At 42.8% G+C, this 14864-nt stretch overlaps 1 protein-coding gene across 1 annotated transcript in view; it reads right to left on the reverse strand.

Annotated features, from left to right (window-relative positions):
- Positions 1-14864, reverse strand: part of LOC120917134 (alcohol dehydrogenase class-3) — a 28591-nt gene that overhangs the window by 1354 nt on the left and 12373 nt on the right. The window contains exons 7-8 of the mRNA XM_040328208.1: positions 8371-8506; positions 4283-4421 (exon numbers count right to left, since the gene is read on the reverse strand). Of these exons, the coding sequence (XP_040184142.1) occupies positions 4283-4421; positions 8371-8506 (275 nt within the window). The remainder of the gene's footprint in view (positions 1-4282; positions 4422-8370; positions 8507-14864) is intronic.

Genomic DNA, 14864 nt, shown 5'->3' on the forward strand with positions numbered 1-14864 from the left:
AAATATAAGCTGCAGTCACCGACAAGGTCGTGATGGAAGTCAAGAATGTCTTGCTTGGGTGAATCTGCTTTAAACAATATTCCTTATTTCTAGAGACGCAAGTAGTTTTCATCGCCGGTTTGAGATTGCCCATGATTGATTGCCAAGCTCTTTTAAAGTTGTTGACCATCCCTTTGTCCATGGGATCCTTCAATATTCCCATATCCTCCAAGGACAGGTCAGTTGACCTTGAAACCTGGGAGAAGGCTGCATCGAGTTTAGGAACTTTATTCCAAAGTGCCACTAGGTCTTCATCAAATGAAAAACACTTTATGGGCTCTTGGGGGAAAAAAGGCCCCCCTCTGGTTCTGCCCATTCCTTCTTAATAACCTCAGATTACTGAGTGTATCAGAAAAGTATGATTTTTACACTCACCAAGACCTGCGTACATCCTGTCATGCAGAGACAATTCTTTTCCCTCTAAGGCCAAGGTAGCATAAATTGCCTTTAACAGGCCATCTACTTGCTCTACTACATAGTGGTGCTGCAGTCCAGTCCATGGCTAACACGCCAGTTCCGGACTCCAAAAGCGCCAGAACAAGCTTCCTCTGCACTTTCCAGCGGAAGTGACGGCGCCCCTATCCGGATACCTCACTTCTGGCAGATGAAGTCACCAGACTGCCAGTAGCGCCTGCATACCAGAGGCGAGAAAAAAAAAAAAAAAAAAAGGGGATGTCAGCCGCCAGCCTTGCTGTGGCGTCCCATGAAGCAGTACTGGTTCTCCGAGCACTCAAGAAGGAGAAGGAGCCCATCCAGCAGCTCTATGTGGTATGGGAGGAACAGGCTCTGAGGTACATAAACGGTGGAGCAGGACAGCATACAAGAGCTCCCGACTCCCCACTATGTTTTCTCTGCCGGAGAAAACACAAAAACTGGCAAAATGTGGGAAGATGCCTCCTTGAAGTTCAGTGGAAGTAGTGTTTCCTGTTGGCAAGTGGGAGGAGCCACTCAGGTGCTGTCCTGAAAGACATTTAGGGAAAGTGGTTCCAATTGGACCACAGCAAGTAGATAGAAGGAATATTATGCTGTCCTACTTATGATCAAAATTTGTGAGAAAATCTCCCAATTATTGTTTTCCAGCAACCCAGATCTCCAAACATTAACCCTTCTGCTGTCACTGACATAAAGCAGCTTTTTACACACAGTCTGATGATCCTCCTTCTAGTGAATGGACCAGGAAGAGATGTGCATTACATCACTTCCTGTGCTCCATAAGCTGCAGTGCAGCTTATCCCCCATGTGATGACATTTAAGTTACGGGGGGGGGGGGGGGGGGGGGTAGGAGAATGACTACCATTTCACTACACAAAATCTTTATATAAATATTTCTTATTTATATTTCCACACACAGCGAATATAAAAAGTCTACATACTCCTGTTAAAATGTCAGGTTTTTGTGATGTAAAAAAAAAAACAAAAAAAAAACAAAACAAAGATAAATCAGTTCAGAACTTTTGCACCTTTAATGTGACCTACAAACTGTACAACTCAGTTGAACAACAAACTGAAATCTTTTAGGTGGTGGGAAACAAACAAAAAAAAAAAAAGTTGCATAAGTGTGCACACTCAAACTAATACTTTATTGAAGCACCTTTTGGATTGTATTTTTTTTTGGGTACGAGTCTATTATCCGCATGACACATCTTGACTTGCCAATATTTGCCCACTGTTCTTTGCAAAAACACTCCAAATCTGTCAGATTATCGCCTGTGCACAGCCCTCTTCAGATCACCCCACAGATTTTCAATGACATTCAGGTCTGGGCCATTCCAAAAACTTGAATCTTCTTCTGGTGAAGCCATTCCTTTGTGGATTTGGATGTATGCTTTGGGTCGTTGTCATGCTGAAAGATAAAGTTCCTTCTCATGTTCAGCTTTCTAGCAAAAGCCTGAAGGTTTTGTGCCAATATTGACTGTTTTTCTTAAGCTTGGACAGGGGCCTTAGTCTAGGTAAAACGGTTCCAAATGCCAAACAATCCCAAAGAATGATGCTGCCACCACCATGCTTCCCTGTGGGTAAGGTTTTGGTGATGTGCAGTATTGTTTTTGCACAAAACATATATCTTTTGAAATTATGGCCAAAAAGTTCAACCTTGGTTTCATCAGACCAGAACACATTTTCCCACATGCTTTTGGGAGACTTCAGATGTGTTTTTGCAAAATGTAGCCAGTCTTGGATGTTTTTCTTCGTAAGAAAAGGCTTCCGTCTTGACCCTCTACCCCATAGCCCAGACATATGAAGAATACAGGAGATTGTTGTCACATACAACACACAGCCAGTACTTGCCAGATACTCCCGCAGCTCCTTAAATGATGCTGTAGGCTTTTTGGCAGCCTTCCTGACCACTTTTGTCCTTTCATCAATTTTGGAGGGACCTCCAGTTCCTTGTATTGTCACTGTTGTGCCATATTTTCTCCACTTGATGACTATCTTCACCATGTTCCATGCTATATCCAATGCCTTGGAAATTCTTTTGTACCTTTCTCCTGACTGATACCTTTTAACAATGAGATCCCTCTGATGCTGTGGAAGCTCTTTGCAGACCATGGATTTTGCTGTGGGATGCGACTAAAAAGTGTCAGGAAAGACCTAATAGAACAGCTGAACTTTATTTGGGGTTAATCAGAGGCATTTTAAAATGATGGAAGGTGTGTATTGACTCCTATTTAACACGAGTTTAAATTGCTCAATTCTGAACACATCTACATCCCCAGTTATGTAACCACATTTTTTTTTACTCCCTCCCTAAAAGATTTCAGTTTGTTTTTTAATTGAGTTGTTAAACTTATAGTTCACATTAAAAAGGTGGAAAAAGTTCTGAAACGATTCATCTTTGTTGAATTTTTTTAACATCACAGAAACCTGACATTTTAACAGGGGTGTGTAGACTTAATATCCTTGATATATAGCGTGCCTGCTGAGCTGAGAGTAATAATTCTAGGGCTATTATTCACTTTTAATGCTAAACTGTTGAGCCGATGAAGGTGCGCCTTTGAAACCAGTAAATGGTAATCATGCATGCTAGGGACAGCGGCTGCACACTCTCTAACAGGATCGACTCTGCTGTGCAATAAATGTTGAGCGGGTCTATTCCTGGAAGTCATTTTACACGATATAGCAATTCTATAAAGAACATTTGCGAGTACCACATTAAATTTTTAATAAAGGGTTACATGAAGGCGTCAAACAATGTATTTTCTATAGCCTTTACAGATTTGCTTATAGAACATTTTGGGTACCAAAGACTGTCATGGTTTCATGGACACATGCAATTTTAAGGCTTCACATGTTTGGTATCTACTTACTCAGCACAATCTCATCATTTGTGAATTACCAAAAATTAGTAATAAAATGGTTTGTGCATACTAAAAACGTAAAAGTATTTTATTTTACAGGGTCTCCACTTTTAAAATGCATATGTCTGGAGGTTTTAACTAATCTTCAGCTCTAGCAGCAAACGGGTCCCTACAAAAGACGACTATGTTTAGTACTCTGGCAACTCCCCCCCCCTCATACTTCATCACAGCACTAAAGCCTCTTAGCATTCAACAAGCTTGGGAGTGTCAGATGTGGCCCCCGACATGCACCATTTCCTTTAATTGCATGCACCTAAAAGTGTATGTCCTGGTATTCAAATTTAAATCGCCAAACCTCCTTCCCCACCTCAAAAGCAAGTTTTATTTTTACTATGTTCCTGTAGAGAAAAAGCTTTCATTACTACCCATCATATCACCAGGCTTGTAATATTAAAGACTGTCTAGAATTAAAAAGCTACAGTCTCATCTGCAATAATCTATAATTACAAATGTCACCTGTAGAACTTGTGCCACAAGACTCAATCCTCCAGATTGGCACCCAGCATCATTTAACCTGGAAGAATGAGGCGGCAGAACGAGTTCCGTGGGCATGTCATCTAAGCGGTTGTGAGCTTGGCTCCCTTCATTCAAAGTACTGCTAAAATTGGATTACTGCCGCTCTCTGCATCATCAGCTAACCACATGACATGACCAGCCTAAAGATATCGGAAAACATCCCTGGCACTATCTTGGGGGAAACCATCAGTTTAGGCAAATCCATCCAGATAATAGTTTGTTTCCAGATTAGATGGCTGGGCTTGTATGTACAGTAATTGTCAAAACTTGCCCAAAGACATAATATTCTACTCTTCAGACTTGCCAACCAATCATATTTTTACAGGAGCATCAATGGATGTCAGTATTTAAAATGTATGAGATAAACCAACCTTTTTCCAGTGTGCATCAGTTCGAAGGCTTCATTAATAGCAGTGAAAGGCAAATTGTGTGTTACAAATTCGTCAACTTTAATTTTTTTTGCCATGTATTCGGAGACCAGCTTAGGAACACTATCCACACTCTTCCAACCTAAAAAATGTATTATGACAGGAGATATTGTTCGTGTGAAAACAAAAAACAAACACACACATTATGCAAGCACATCGATTTTTTTCTTCTTCAAAATAATCTCAAAAAAAGGTTAACATGTTAGTTACTGCAAAGACAATTTTTTTTTTAATCCTGTTGGTGTTGCCATTATTGCAATTGGTGGTAGGATTATAACAAACTAAAACGCTACTGGAATCTGGAAGGCCCAAAAAGGCAGATAGATTGAAAAAAGGTGTAATCACAAACATTGCTTGTGGTCTCATTACAGCCGACCTTGTTCCATTACTTAAGCTTCATGCACACTGGCAGTTCCTAAGGGTTTAGGAGCTTTTGGCATTTTTTTTTTTATGCCAAAGCTCCATAAAAGCCTATTTTCAGCAGCGTTTAGGAGCTGGCATGTGAGCTTTAACCTTCCTCTTCTGAACGTGGAAGAATTGTGTTCAGGATAGGAACGTTTTGACCACTGGCCTTGGGAAACCCCAAAGTGCAGCAAAATTGTGACACGTTTTTGCCAGGTTTTGCATTTTCCCACAAATCGCAGTAAATGCAGACCAGTATACATGAAGCCCAACCATGCTTTTTTCTGCACTGCATCTCTGTGTGGTGTTGACGTTGTGGTAAAGGCAGGGTTTTGCATTCTCATAAGAGCACACAGGGGGTGCAAACCCATAGTGCATTAGAAGCTCTAAGGAGAAAGATGCATCCACAAAACGCATCAGTTTGCCGACATCGCTGACTGCCCTTAATCTGTTGCCATGCTGATTGACCAGAGTGTCATACGTAAATGCTTGTGTTGTTTGCAAGTATTCATTTGGCTGTTTGGTTTTGTTTATTAAACCTTAGGTAATGCACTAGGCATTTGCACCCCATTTTGTATTTTGCAGTTTCTCATTTGATTCCCCTGAAAGAGGTGGGCTGCACCGCTGAAACATTTGCAGGGGAGATTTAGACCAAGCGTCTATTCCTGACTGGTCTTTTGAGCGCTGGAGAAATAGTTTGTTCTTTTGTCTTCTCATATCAGAGCTTAGCAAGAAGTACAGCGAGAACCAAAACAGGATTTTTTACTTACCTGTAAAATATCACAGGATATAGGAAAGTTCATTCACACTGGCAAATAGCAAAACTTGACGCTGCTCAACATAACCTTTCCTAATTCCAGCATTGTCTCAATTTTGTCAGCAAGCAGTATCAGAGAAAAAAAAAAAAAACACTGTAGGGAATGAGGCTCAACAGAAGAACAGAAGACAAGGGATAACTGAGAAGGCAATTTAATTCATGTAAATGCATAGGAGCAATCAAATAACTGCTGTCCGTGATCACACTATGGGGTTGATTTACTAAACACTCAGAATCTGCATGGTAGCCAAGGAGCTTCTAACTTGAGCTTGTTTAATCAAGTAGAATATTACATCCATCACCACCTTTAAAATACAAAGTTGACTACTGATGTGGTTCTCTACTTGACATGTCTTTACAGAGCTGCCAAGTAGGACTTTCTGACTGAAGCTGAGGCCTAAACATCCCCCTGGTAAAAAATAAATAAAAAAATGTATGAGCATAACAAGGGATCGCCTTACAGACCTGGTAAACTGAGGTACCATCAGAATACTTTATAAATCCCAAAATTTTTCTCCGATATTGCTTGCTGACAAAACTAAAGTAATGCTGGGATTGGAAAAGGTTATGCCGAGTGGTGTCAAGCTTTGTTATTTTCCCTACCTGGAGGTGGATCAAAACGCAATAGTCCAAGAATTGAATCTCGTATCCTGTGATGTTGGTTTAAGAAAGTAGTATCATCATCATGTTACTCAAGGCTAGCAGTCAAAAGTACCCGAATCTCACACTGCAGATTTAGATCTATGAGACTGTAGGTAACAGTGTTTAGGCACACTCACATACCAGGAAATACAGCTATTTTTTTTTTTGTCTCGAAAAACACAGGGTACTACTTAGGCACAGTTAACATTTTGAAATGTTAACTATATAAAAAAAATAAAATAAAAAAAAACACTTACTGGCCCACAGAGTCTAGGGATACCTTCCCTATTGTCAATTCTTCTTAGGGCCATGGAACCCCTGCTCCACCATCTTGGATTTGGAAGCCAGCTGTGACTTCATGATTCAGGGCTGGCTCCCCAGCAAGGTCCTGCAGCCTCCTAAAATGTGCGACGCTATTCCAGAAGGCTACAACCCAAGTTAAGGTTATCGTTGCCCAAGCGAGGATTAAGGAAGTGGGAGTGGGTACCTATCACAGAAAGGGTAGGCAATATTCTAGGGAGGCAAGGTTTTTTTTAACCTCTTCCCACCCTGCGGCCAACTATATACGGCCGCAAGGCGGCTCTGTCCTGCTGGGAGGCCATCTATATACGGCCACAGGCGGGGCGTGTGGGCACCCGCCGCGTCACACAGGTGCCGATGCGCGTGCCTGGCGGCCGCGATGTCCGCCAGGCACCCGCGATCGGCAATCAGAGCCAGGGACATGGAGCTCTGTGTGTAAACACAGAGCTCCACGTCCTGTCAGGGAAAGGAGACCGATGGTGTGTCCCTTGTACATAGGGACAACCATCAGTCACCTCCCCCAGTCAGCCCCCCTCCCCCACAGTAAGAATCACTCCCAGGGTACATATTTAACCCCTTAATGCCCTAGTGTTAACCCCTTCCCTGCCAGTCACATTTATACAGTAATAAGAAAAAAACAAGTTGCGCAAATATGAGTGTCGACCACTGAGTGGACAATCAGAGATGAAGAAGGTCTCCAAAAAATCATTTTGACAGCGCAGTATTTCCATTTCTTCACATTTATACAGCAACTAGTGAATTTTTATAGCAGTGTTCGCTGTATAAATGTGAATGGTCCCAAAAATGTGTCAAGCGTCCGCCGTAATATCGCAGATCGCCGCCATTACTAGAAAAAAAATAAATAAAAAATTTATATCCCCCATTTTTGTATAACATTTGCGCAAACCAATAACTATACGCTTATTGCGATTTTTTTTTTTTTACACCAAAAATATGTAGAAGAATACGTTTTGGACTAAACTGAATTTTTATTTTTTTTTTTTTTAATGGGATATGTATTATAGCAAAAACTAAAAGTGTTTTTTTTTTCAAAATTCTCGTTCCATTTTTGTTTAGAGCGCAAAAAAATAAAAAATAAAACGCACAGGTGATCAAATACCACCAAAAGAAAGCTCCATTTGTGGGAAAAAAAAAGGACGCCAATTTTGTTTGGGAGCCACGTCGTGCGACCACACAATTGTCATTCAAAGTGTGACAGTGCCGAAAGCTGAAATTTCACCTGGGCAGGAGATGGGGTATATGTGCCCAGTAAGCAAGTGGTTAAGCGAAGGTCTGTTTTAAGTCACCGATTTATGAACATTTTAATGTCACAAGTCCTACTACAGGGTTTATTGTCATGGATAGTCTGCACAAGGTTTATAAAGTTTTAGTATATATTTTTTTTTTTTATACAAGCCAATATTGTTCTACATGCAGTTCTTCTCTATACCTTTTTTGGCACAACTGTAAAATAGATGATTTTTTATGGACTTGGACTAGGTTCCATTACTACACATTTGGAAGAGAAAACATCCATATTAAAAAAGGAGGTATTGTTAAAATGTTGTAGGACTTTTTTTTTCTCCTCCTGCTAGAAGTAACAAAAGGGCTTAGCTCTGGACCTTTATTTCAGAGTGATAGTGTTGCATGTTTCTCAGCATCAATTATTTCTTGTTTACTGTGTCCTGATACCAAGGACACAAATCTCAAAGGAACGCCACATAGGAATATATATGATGTAGATAAATGTTTTTCTGTAGTTTAAAAACAGAATGTATTCCAAATATACCAACAGAGAAAATAAAATCTAAGATCTCTTAACCTCAGATTGCTAAACAACTAAATTGGTTATGTAGTAGGTCGGCCTTACCCCCAAAAGCAGTTCCTTTCCATGTACGTCCAGTGACCAGCTGGAATGGGCGTGTTGCGATTTCCTGGCCAGATGCTGCTACGCCCACAATGACACTTACACCCCAGCCTTTATGGCAGGCCTCCAAGGCAGCGCGCTTAAAATAAATAATTTGTATTTATTAGATACTGATAATTTGCTGTATATTAAACAACACAATGATCAAAGGTTTGTAACTAAATAAAATAAGCTTAACATGGCTGCATTGCTTTTATTTTTTAGGGCTTTTTCCTTTTACCGGACGATGTGGCCAGTAACACATTCTTGTCTTAGTGTGTGTCCACTCTGGATTGGAAGAGCAATGGAGACACCCTTTGATAGCAGCATTATCAGTCTGGGGAGAGGGTAGTGTTGGATGCACAAATTTAGATAGACTTAAAACACACACACACACACCTGCAATACTTTACAGCCAAGGAAGTGGCCATCTCGGCCAAGGTTTGATCTCCAATGGCCACATCGATTATGTCACCAGTCATTTGATGGCTTGACAGTTCGGCTGACAGCAAAAACACTTGTGAGCGTTAACATTCAAAGCATGCCTTGACCATAACGGTACAGAGTAAGTTAAGCGGAACTAAACCTCCCAGTATACTCGCCTCCATCTTCCAGGGATGTGGCGTGGCGGAAACACTCCTTGCCAGCCGCTGTCATCTTCTCCCCTGTGTCAGTTTTTTGGCATCTTGACTGGCCAGCAGGGGATGATGTCATTACACGGAGTCAGTCATATTGGCACAGCTGTTCGGCTGTGCCAGGATTGCATGTGTGCTGCGCATGTTCAGCTCAGTGTACATTCAGTAGAATACTGCAAGCCAGTGGGAGGGTTTGTATTATTGCAGAAGAGACATGAGCATGTTACTTCTGTAATAAAAAGCTGCCTGCTTGCAGTTTTATAAACACTTAGTTTAGCTCCACTTTATAATCAATTTCATTTGGCTTTAAATCCAAACTCCAGATGACATGCGCCTCTGTCAGAGATAGCTTCAGTCATCTGCCACTCTCGATTGAGAGCTTGGTCCATTAACCCCTTCATACCAACGCTACAGCTAAAAGATGGCTACAGCAAGGGCCTCAATTGCTGGGAGGGCATCCATGTACTTCCTCCCGTGCATGAGCTGCGTGCGTGGCACACTCTGATCAGCGACGCGAGTCTACGAGACATGGCTGATTGGAGTAAGGGGCTGATCCTGACACCTTACCACGTGATCAACTGTCAGACAATGACAGCGGATGACGTGATGTAAACAGAGCCGGTAATCAGCTTTTCTTTTACGCCGACAGTGTGAGAAAAACATTTTTTTAAAAAATAAAAGCCCAGATCACTGGCGTCTTTTAGAGGGACATCGGTTCCAAACAGAGAGCCACCGCTACCTCATCATTAATGAAAAAAATACCCCGTTTGCAAAATTTTATAACAAAACTATAAAAAACGTTTTCAAAATCAAAAGTAGTGATTAAATACCACCATAAGAAAGCTCTATTTGTACGAAACAAATTATAAAAATTTCATAGGGGTACAGTGTAGCATGACTGCCCAATTGTCAAAGTGCGACAGCTGAAAATTAGCCTGGGCAGGAAGGTGGTTTAACCAGTTGCCGACCGGCCACAGCAGGTTGGCTTGACTGCGCAAAATCAGGTAATATTACGTGATTTCGCATTTCAGCCACTAGGGGTGCCTACCCCCTCCTGCCGACGCGCGTGCCCGGTGGGCGCGATCACTCGTTACAGAGCGAGTACCGGGAGCTGCGTGTGTAAACACAGCTCCCGGTCCTGTCAGGGGGAGAAATGACTGATCGCATGTTCATACAAAGTATGAACAGCGATCTGTCATTTCCCCTAGTCAGTCCCACCCCCCCCCCCCCCACCAGTTAGAACACACCTAGGGAACATAAATAACCCCTTCCTCACCCCCTAGTGTTAACCCCTTCCCTGCCAGTGACATTTTTACAGTAATCAAGGCATTTTTTTTAGCACTGATCGCTCTAAAAATGCCAATGGTCCCAAAAATGTGTCAAGTGTCCGCCATAAGGTTGCAGTTAAAAAAAAAAAAACTTGTTTGTTTTTTTGGAAAGACTTACAGGTGACGGTACTTCCAAGAACATTTCAGGACAACCCTGGAGAGAGCGCAGCTCCGCCTTTTTCAGGAAACACATGTGACCTTTAAATCCCTTCTCTTCCACCATGGCCTCAGTTATTGTGGTCTGACAAACTGGAAGACAAAGCACAGAAGAACCACAACAAACCACGATAGACACTTAAAACATACTTCCAATGAAATACTTTAGGGAGGGAAATAGCGGTTGTCCTGAAAGGCTCTTAGAAATACTGTCACCGGTAAGTCTAACTACGTTTTTCCCAAATCGCCTTTCAGGACAACCCTGGAGAAGATAACCGAGTAACTTACCCTAGGTTGGGACTACTGCCTGCAGTACCTTCCTGCCGAAGGCTTGCTCTGCAGCGGACAGTAAGTCCAACCTATAATGCAGAAGAAAAGTTGAGTAGTTGGACCATGTGGAAGCCTTACAAATCTGATCAGGCGTGGCACTGGCCCTTTCGGCCCAGGAAACTGCCGTTGACCTTGTTGAATGAGCAGCAATACCTGAAGGAGGCATTTTTCCTTTAGCTTGATAGGCTTCCATAATTGCTTGTCTAAGCCATCTGCCTAGCATACTTTTGGAAGCCTTCTCCCCTTTGCGAGGGCCTGAGAATCTTATGAAAAGGGCATTCGATTTCCTGAATTCTTTAGTGACTGAAAGAAACTGAAGCAGGCATCTTCTCACATCCAGTGTATGGAAAGCTTCCTCTCCTGCATTGGTAGGAACTGAGGAAAAAGGTAGGAAGAATTATTTGAGACCGATGGAAAGTCAAAAGTCGAGGACACTTTTGGCAAGAAGGCTGGATCCGTTCGGAGGATCACCCGGTCTGGAAAAACTCTAAGAAAAGGTTCTGTGATTGCCAGGGCTTGAAGTTCGCTGACTCTTCTTGCCGTTGTGATGGCCACTAAAAAAAAAAAAAAAAGAAGTGTTGAGAACCAAATTTTTCAAAGGAATATCTTATAAGGGTTCAAACGGGGCTCCCATGAGACCCTGTAAAACAATAGATAAGTCCCAACTGGGAAAAGCTTTGAGGGCTACAGGTCTGTTTCAAGCAAGTGCCCAAAAAAAAAAAAAAAAAAGAAGAAGAAGGAGAAGAAGAAATGAAAGCTTCTCTGGATAGAGATTTTTCAAAATAAACTGAAAGAGCCGCCACCCACCTGTGTTTTCAGGGTGCTGGCTGCCAGTCTTTTCTCCATTCCTTCATGAAGAAATTCCAAAACTGAAATGACACGTGACTTTAAGACTTTTGGAAAAACACCAAGAGTTGAATTTCTTCCATACTTTGAGGTAAATGGCCCTAGTTCCTTCCTTTCTACTAGATAGTAGGGTCTGAACCACTTTATCAGAAAGTCCTTTGGCTTTTAGGAGGTGTTCCTCAGAAACCAGGCAGTTGGGTGTAACCGGTCTGCTTAAGGATGGTTCACAAGGCCCTGTGAAAGTAGGTCCCTCCTGAAAGGTAGTTTCAACGGAGGATTTGCGGCTAAGTTTAGGAGTATCGCAAACCAAGGTCTTTTTGGCCAGTAGGGAGTAATCAGGATTAAGTTGGTGCTTTCTTCCCTGAATTTTCTCAGGACTAGTGGGATTGGCAGAAAAGGGGGAAAGGAGTAGCACAGCTGGTAATGCCATGGGTGGGCTAGCGCGTCTATGCTTATCGCCTGGTCCTCTCTGTGAAGAGAGAACTCCTGAACCTTTGAGTTTTCCTGACTGGCAAACGGGTCTACTTGTGGTTGCCCCCATTCCTTGGAGATCATTGTGAAGATCTCCTGGTTGATACTCCATTCCCCCTCCACTATACTTTTTCTGCTTAGAAGATCCACCAGCAGATTCTGAGACCCTTTCAGATGGACTGCTGATAGGGAAGTCACGTTTAGCTCTGCCCAGGACAAGATCTGACTGGCTAGCTCCATGAGGCCTCTGCTCCTGGTTCCCCCTTGTTTGAGGACGCAAGCCACCACTGTCGTGTTGTCTGACAGGATCTGTACATGACGCCCTTTCACTGCTTGTTGAAAGGCAAGGAGACCCAGGAAGATGGCTTTTAGTTCCCTCCAGTTCGATGATTTTTTGGTTTCTGATTTGGAGCAGGTTCCTTGTGCGGTCTGACCGTCTAGGTGGGCTCCCCAACCCCAGAAACTCGCATCCGTTAGACAATTGTCTATAGGGAAGACCCAAAAAAGGCCCTTTGTCAGGTTGGTTGAGTCTCTCCACCAGAGTGCTCGTTTTACATTTGATGTTAGTTTGAAGAGTTTTTCTAGCGATTCCTGGTGCGACCAAGCCTGTAGGATGTTCATCTGAATGGGTCGGGAATGCAATCTCACCCATTGGGCTGCCGGAATCAAGGCCGTAAGCAGACCCAAAACTGCCATAGCTGTCTGAACTGAAATCCAGAGATTTGTCTGAACCTGACTCACGGCGGAAAAAACCTTCTCCATTTTTTCCTGGGGAAGAAACATATTTTGAAGTACTGAATTTATGGTGCAACCCAGAAATCTTGTCTCCTGTGTTGGATCTAGATTTGATTTTTCTAGATTTAACAACCAGCCTAGACTCTTGAGATGAGCCTGCGACACTTGAAGGTTTGTTGCAACCTGATCACTGGAATCCACAAAAAACAGAAAGTCATCCAAATATGGAATGACCGAGATCCCCCTTAGTTTCAGAGGTTCCAGGGCTTCCGCCATTATTTTTGTGAAAATCCTGGGGGGGGGGGGGGGGGGGGGGGAAGAGAGGATAAAGGACCGAAGGGAAGGGCCTTGAACTGGCGATGCCAGACAGTGGTCCCTAGGTTGATGTCCAGGCGAAGAAACCTTTGGGAGGCCGGTGCTATCGGTACATAAGAGTAGGCATCCCTCAGATCCAGTGATGCCATGAAGCAGTCTGGGGGTTAACAACTTCGTTATGGAATGAATTGTGTCCATACGAAAGTGTTTGTACCGTATTGATTTGTTTAGGATCTTCAGATTCAGAATCAGACGGTATTTGCCTGAAGGTTTCTTTACTAAAAATATATGGGAATAAAACCCCCGGCCCTCCTGCTGTTTCAGGACTTGGACTATTACTTCCTGTTGTATCAGATCCTGTAATAGGCTCATCATAGCGGAAGACTTTTCTTGATCCCGTGGGAGGGCTTTAACATAGAACCTGCACAGAGGGCATTCTGAAAATTCTTGACTGTACCCCTTTGCAATGATATTTTTTTTTTAACGAAGGGACTTGTGGACATCCGATTCCATTGAGGAAGGAAGGGTCCGCCCCTTCCTCTACCTTTTTGGGGAACCCAACGTTTTTTGTTGCGTTCTTTATTTTTGTAGGACTGCTGAAAAGGACGAAAATTCTTTTTTGAAGTCTGTTTCTTTTTATCAGGGAAGGCCTTTTTGTCGGCTGTTCTGTCCAACACTTTTTCAAGATCTTGACCGAAAAGGAAATCACCTGAAAACAGTAGGCCACATAGTTTGATCTTGGAGGCTGTGTCCCCTGACAAAGTTTTTAGCCAGACTGCATGCCTGGCTGAGTTCACCAGTGCCGCTGATCTCACCGCCATCTTGATTGACTCTGCTGACGCATCTGCCATATACTTTTTAATATCAAGGGAAAAGATTCCAGGTCTTTTCTTGGTGTGCCTGCCTCTACATGACTCATCAGCTTCTCCACCCAACATTCTAAGTTTCGGGCGACCACTGTGGCGGCCATAGCAGGTTTGAAACTGGCTGATGTAGAATCCCATGCTTTTTTAAAAGGGAATCTGCCCTTTTGTCCATTGCATCCTTCAGGACCCCCATGTCCTCGAAGTCAAGGTCTGTGCGACGCGAAACCTGTGAGAAAGCTGCATCCACCCATGGCTTCTTGTTCCACACCTCCGTGTCTTTATCCTCAAAAGAAAATGTTTTAAGAGTTTTAGAAAAGAAGGGACCCCTCTCAGGATCTTTCCACTCTTTTTTAATCGTGTCCGACAGGACTCTATGAACTGGGAAAATTCTGTTTAGAGTCGTCCAGACCTTGGTACATTTTATCATGAAAAGATAATTGTACTTTCTCCTCCTGAATATCCAGAGTAGTGTAGATTGCTTTCAGTAAATCGTCCACTTAATCTAAGGATAATTTATATCTGGAACCTCTGCTATCATCTTCCTCCTCCTCCGAGTCCCTGAGAGAGGGAAGAGTACTAGCCCCTTCGTCCCCCTCTGCTGGTCTAGATAAGGAAACTTTCGGGCTGGATGGTGGTTGCTGGGGTTTCGTCTGAACTACAGGACCCTGTGCCAGTAAAGATTTGACTGAACTGAGGGAGCTTGTGAGTTCTTGTACTGAGGAAAACAAATCCTTAAACTGTTGGGATGCTTCTTCCTCAACCATAAATTCTTAATG

Source organism: Rana temporaria, chromosome 1 (assembly GCF_905171775.1).
Source record: "Rana temporaria chromosome 1, aRanTem1.1, whole genome shotgun sequence".
Classification (NCBI taxonomy): domain Eukaryota; kingdom Metazoa; phylum Chordata; class Amphibia; order Anura; family Ranidae; genus Rana; species Rana temporaria.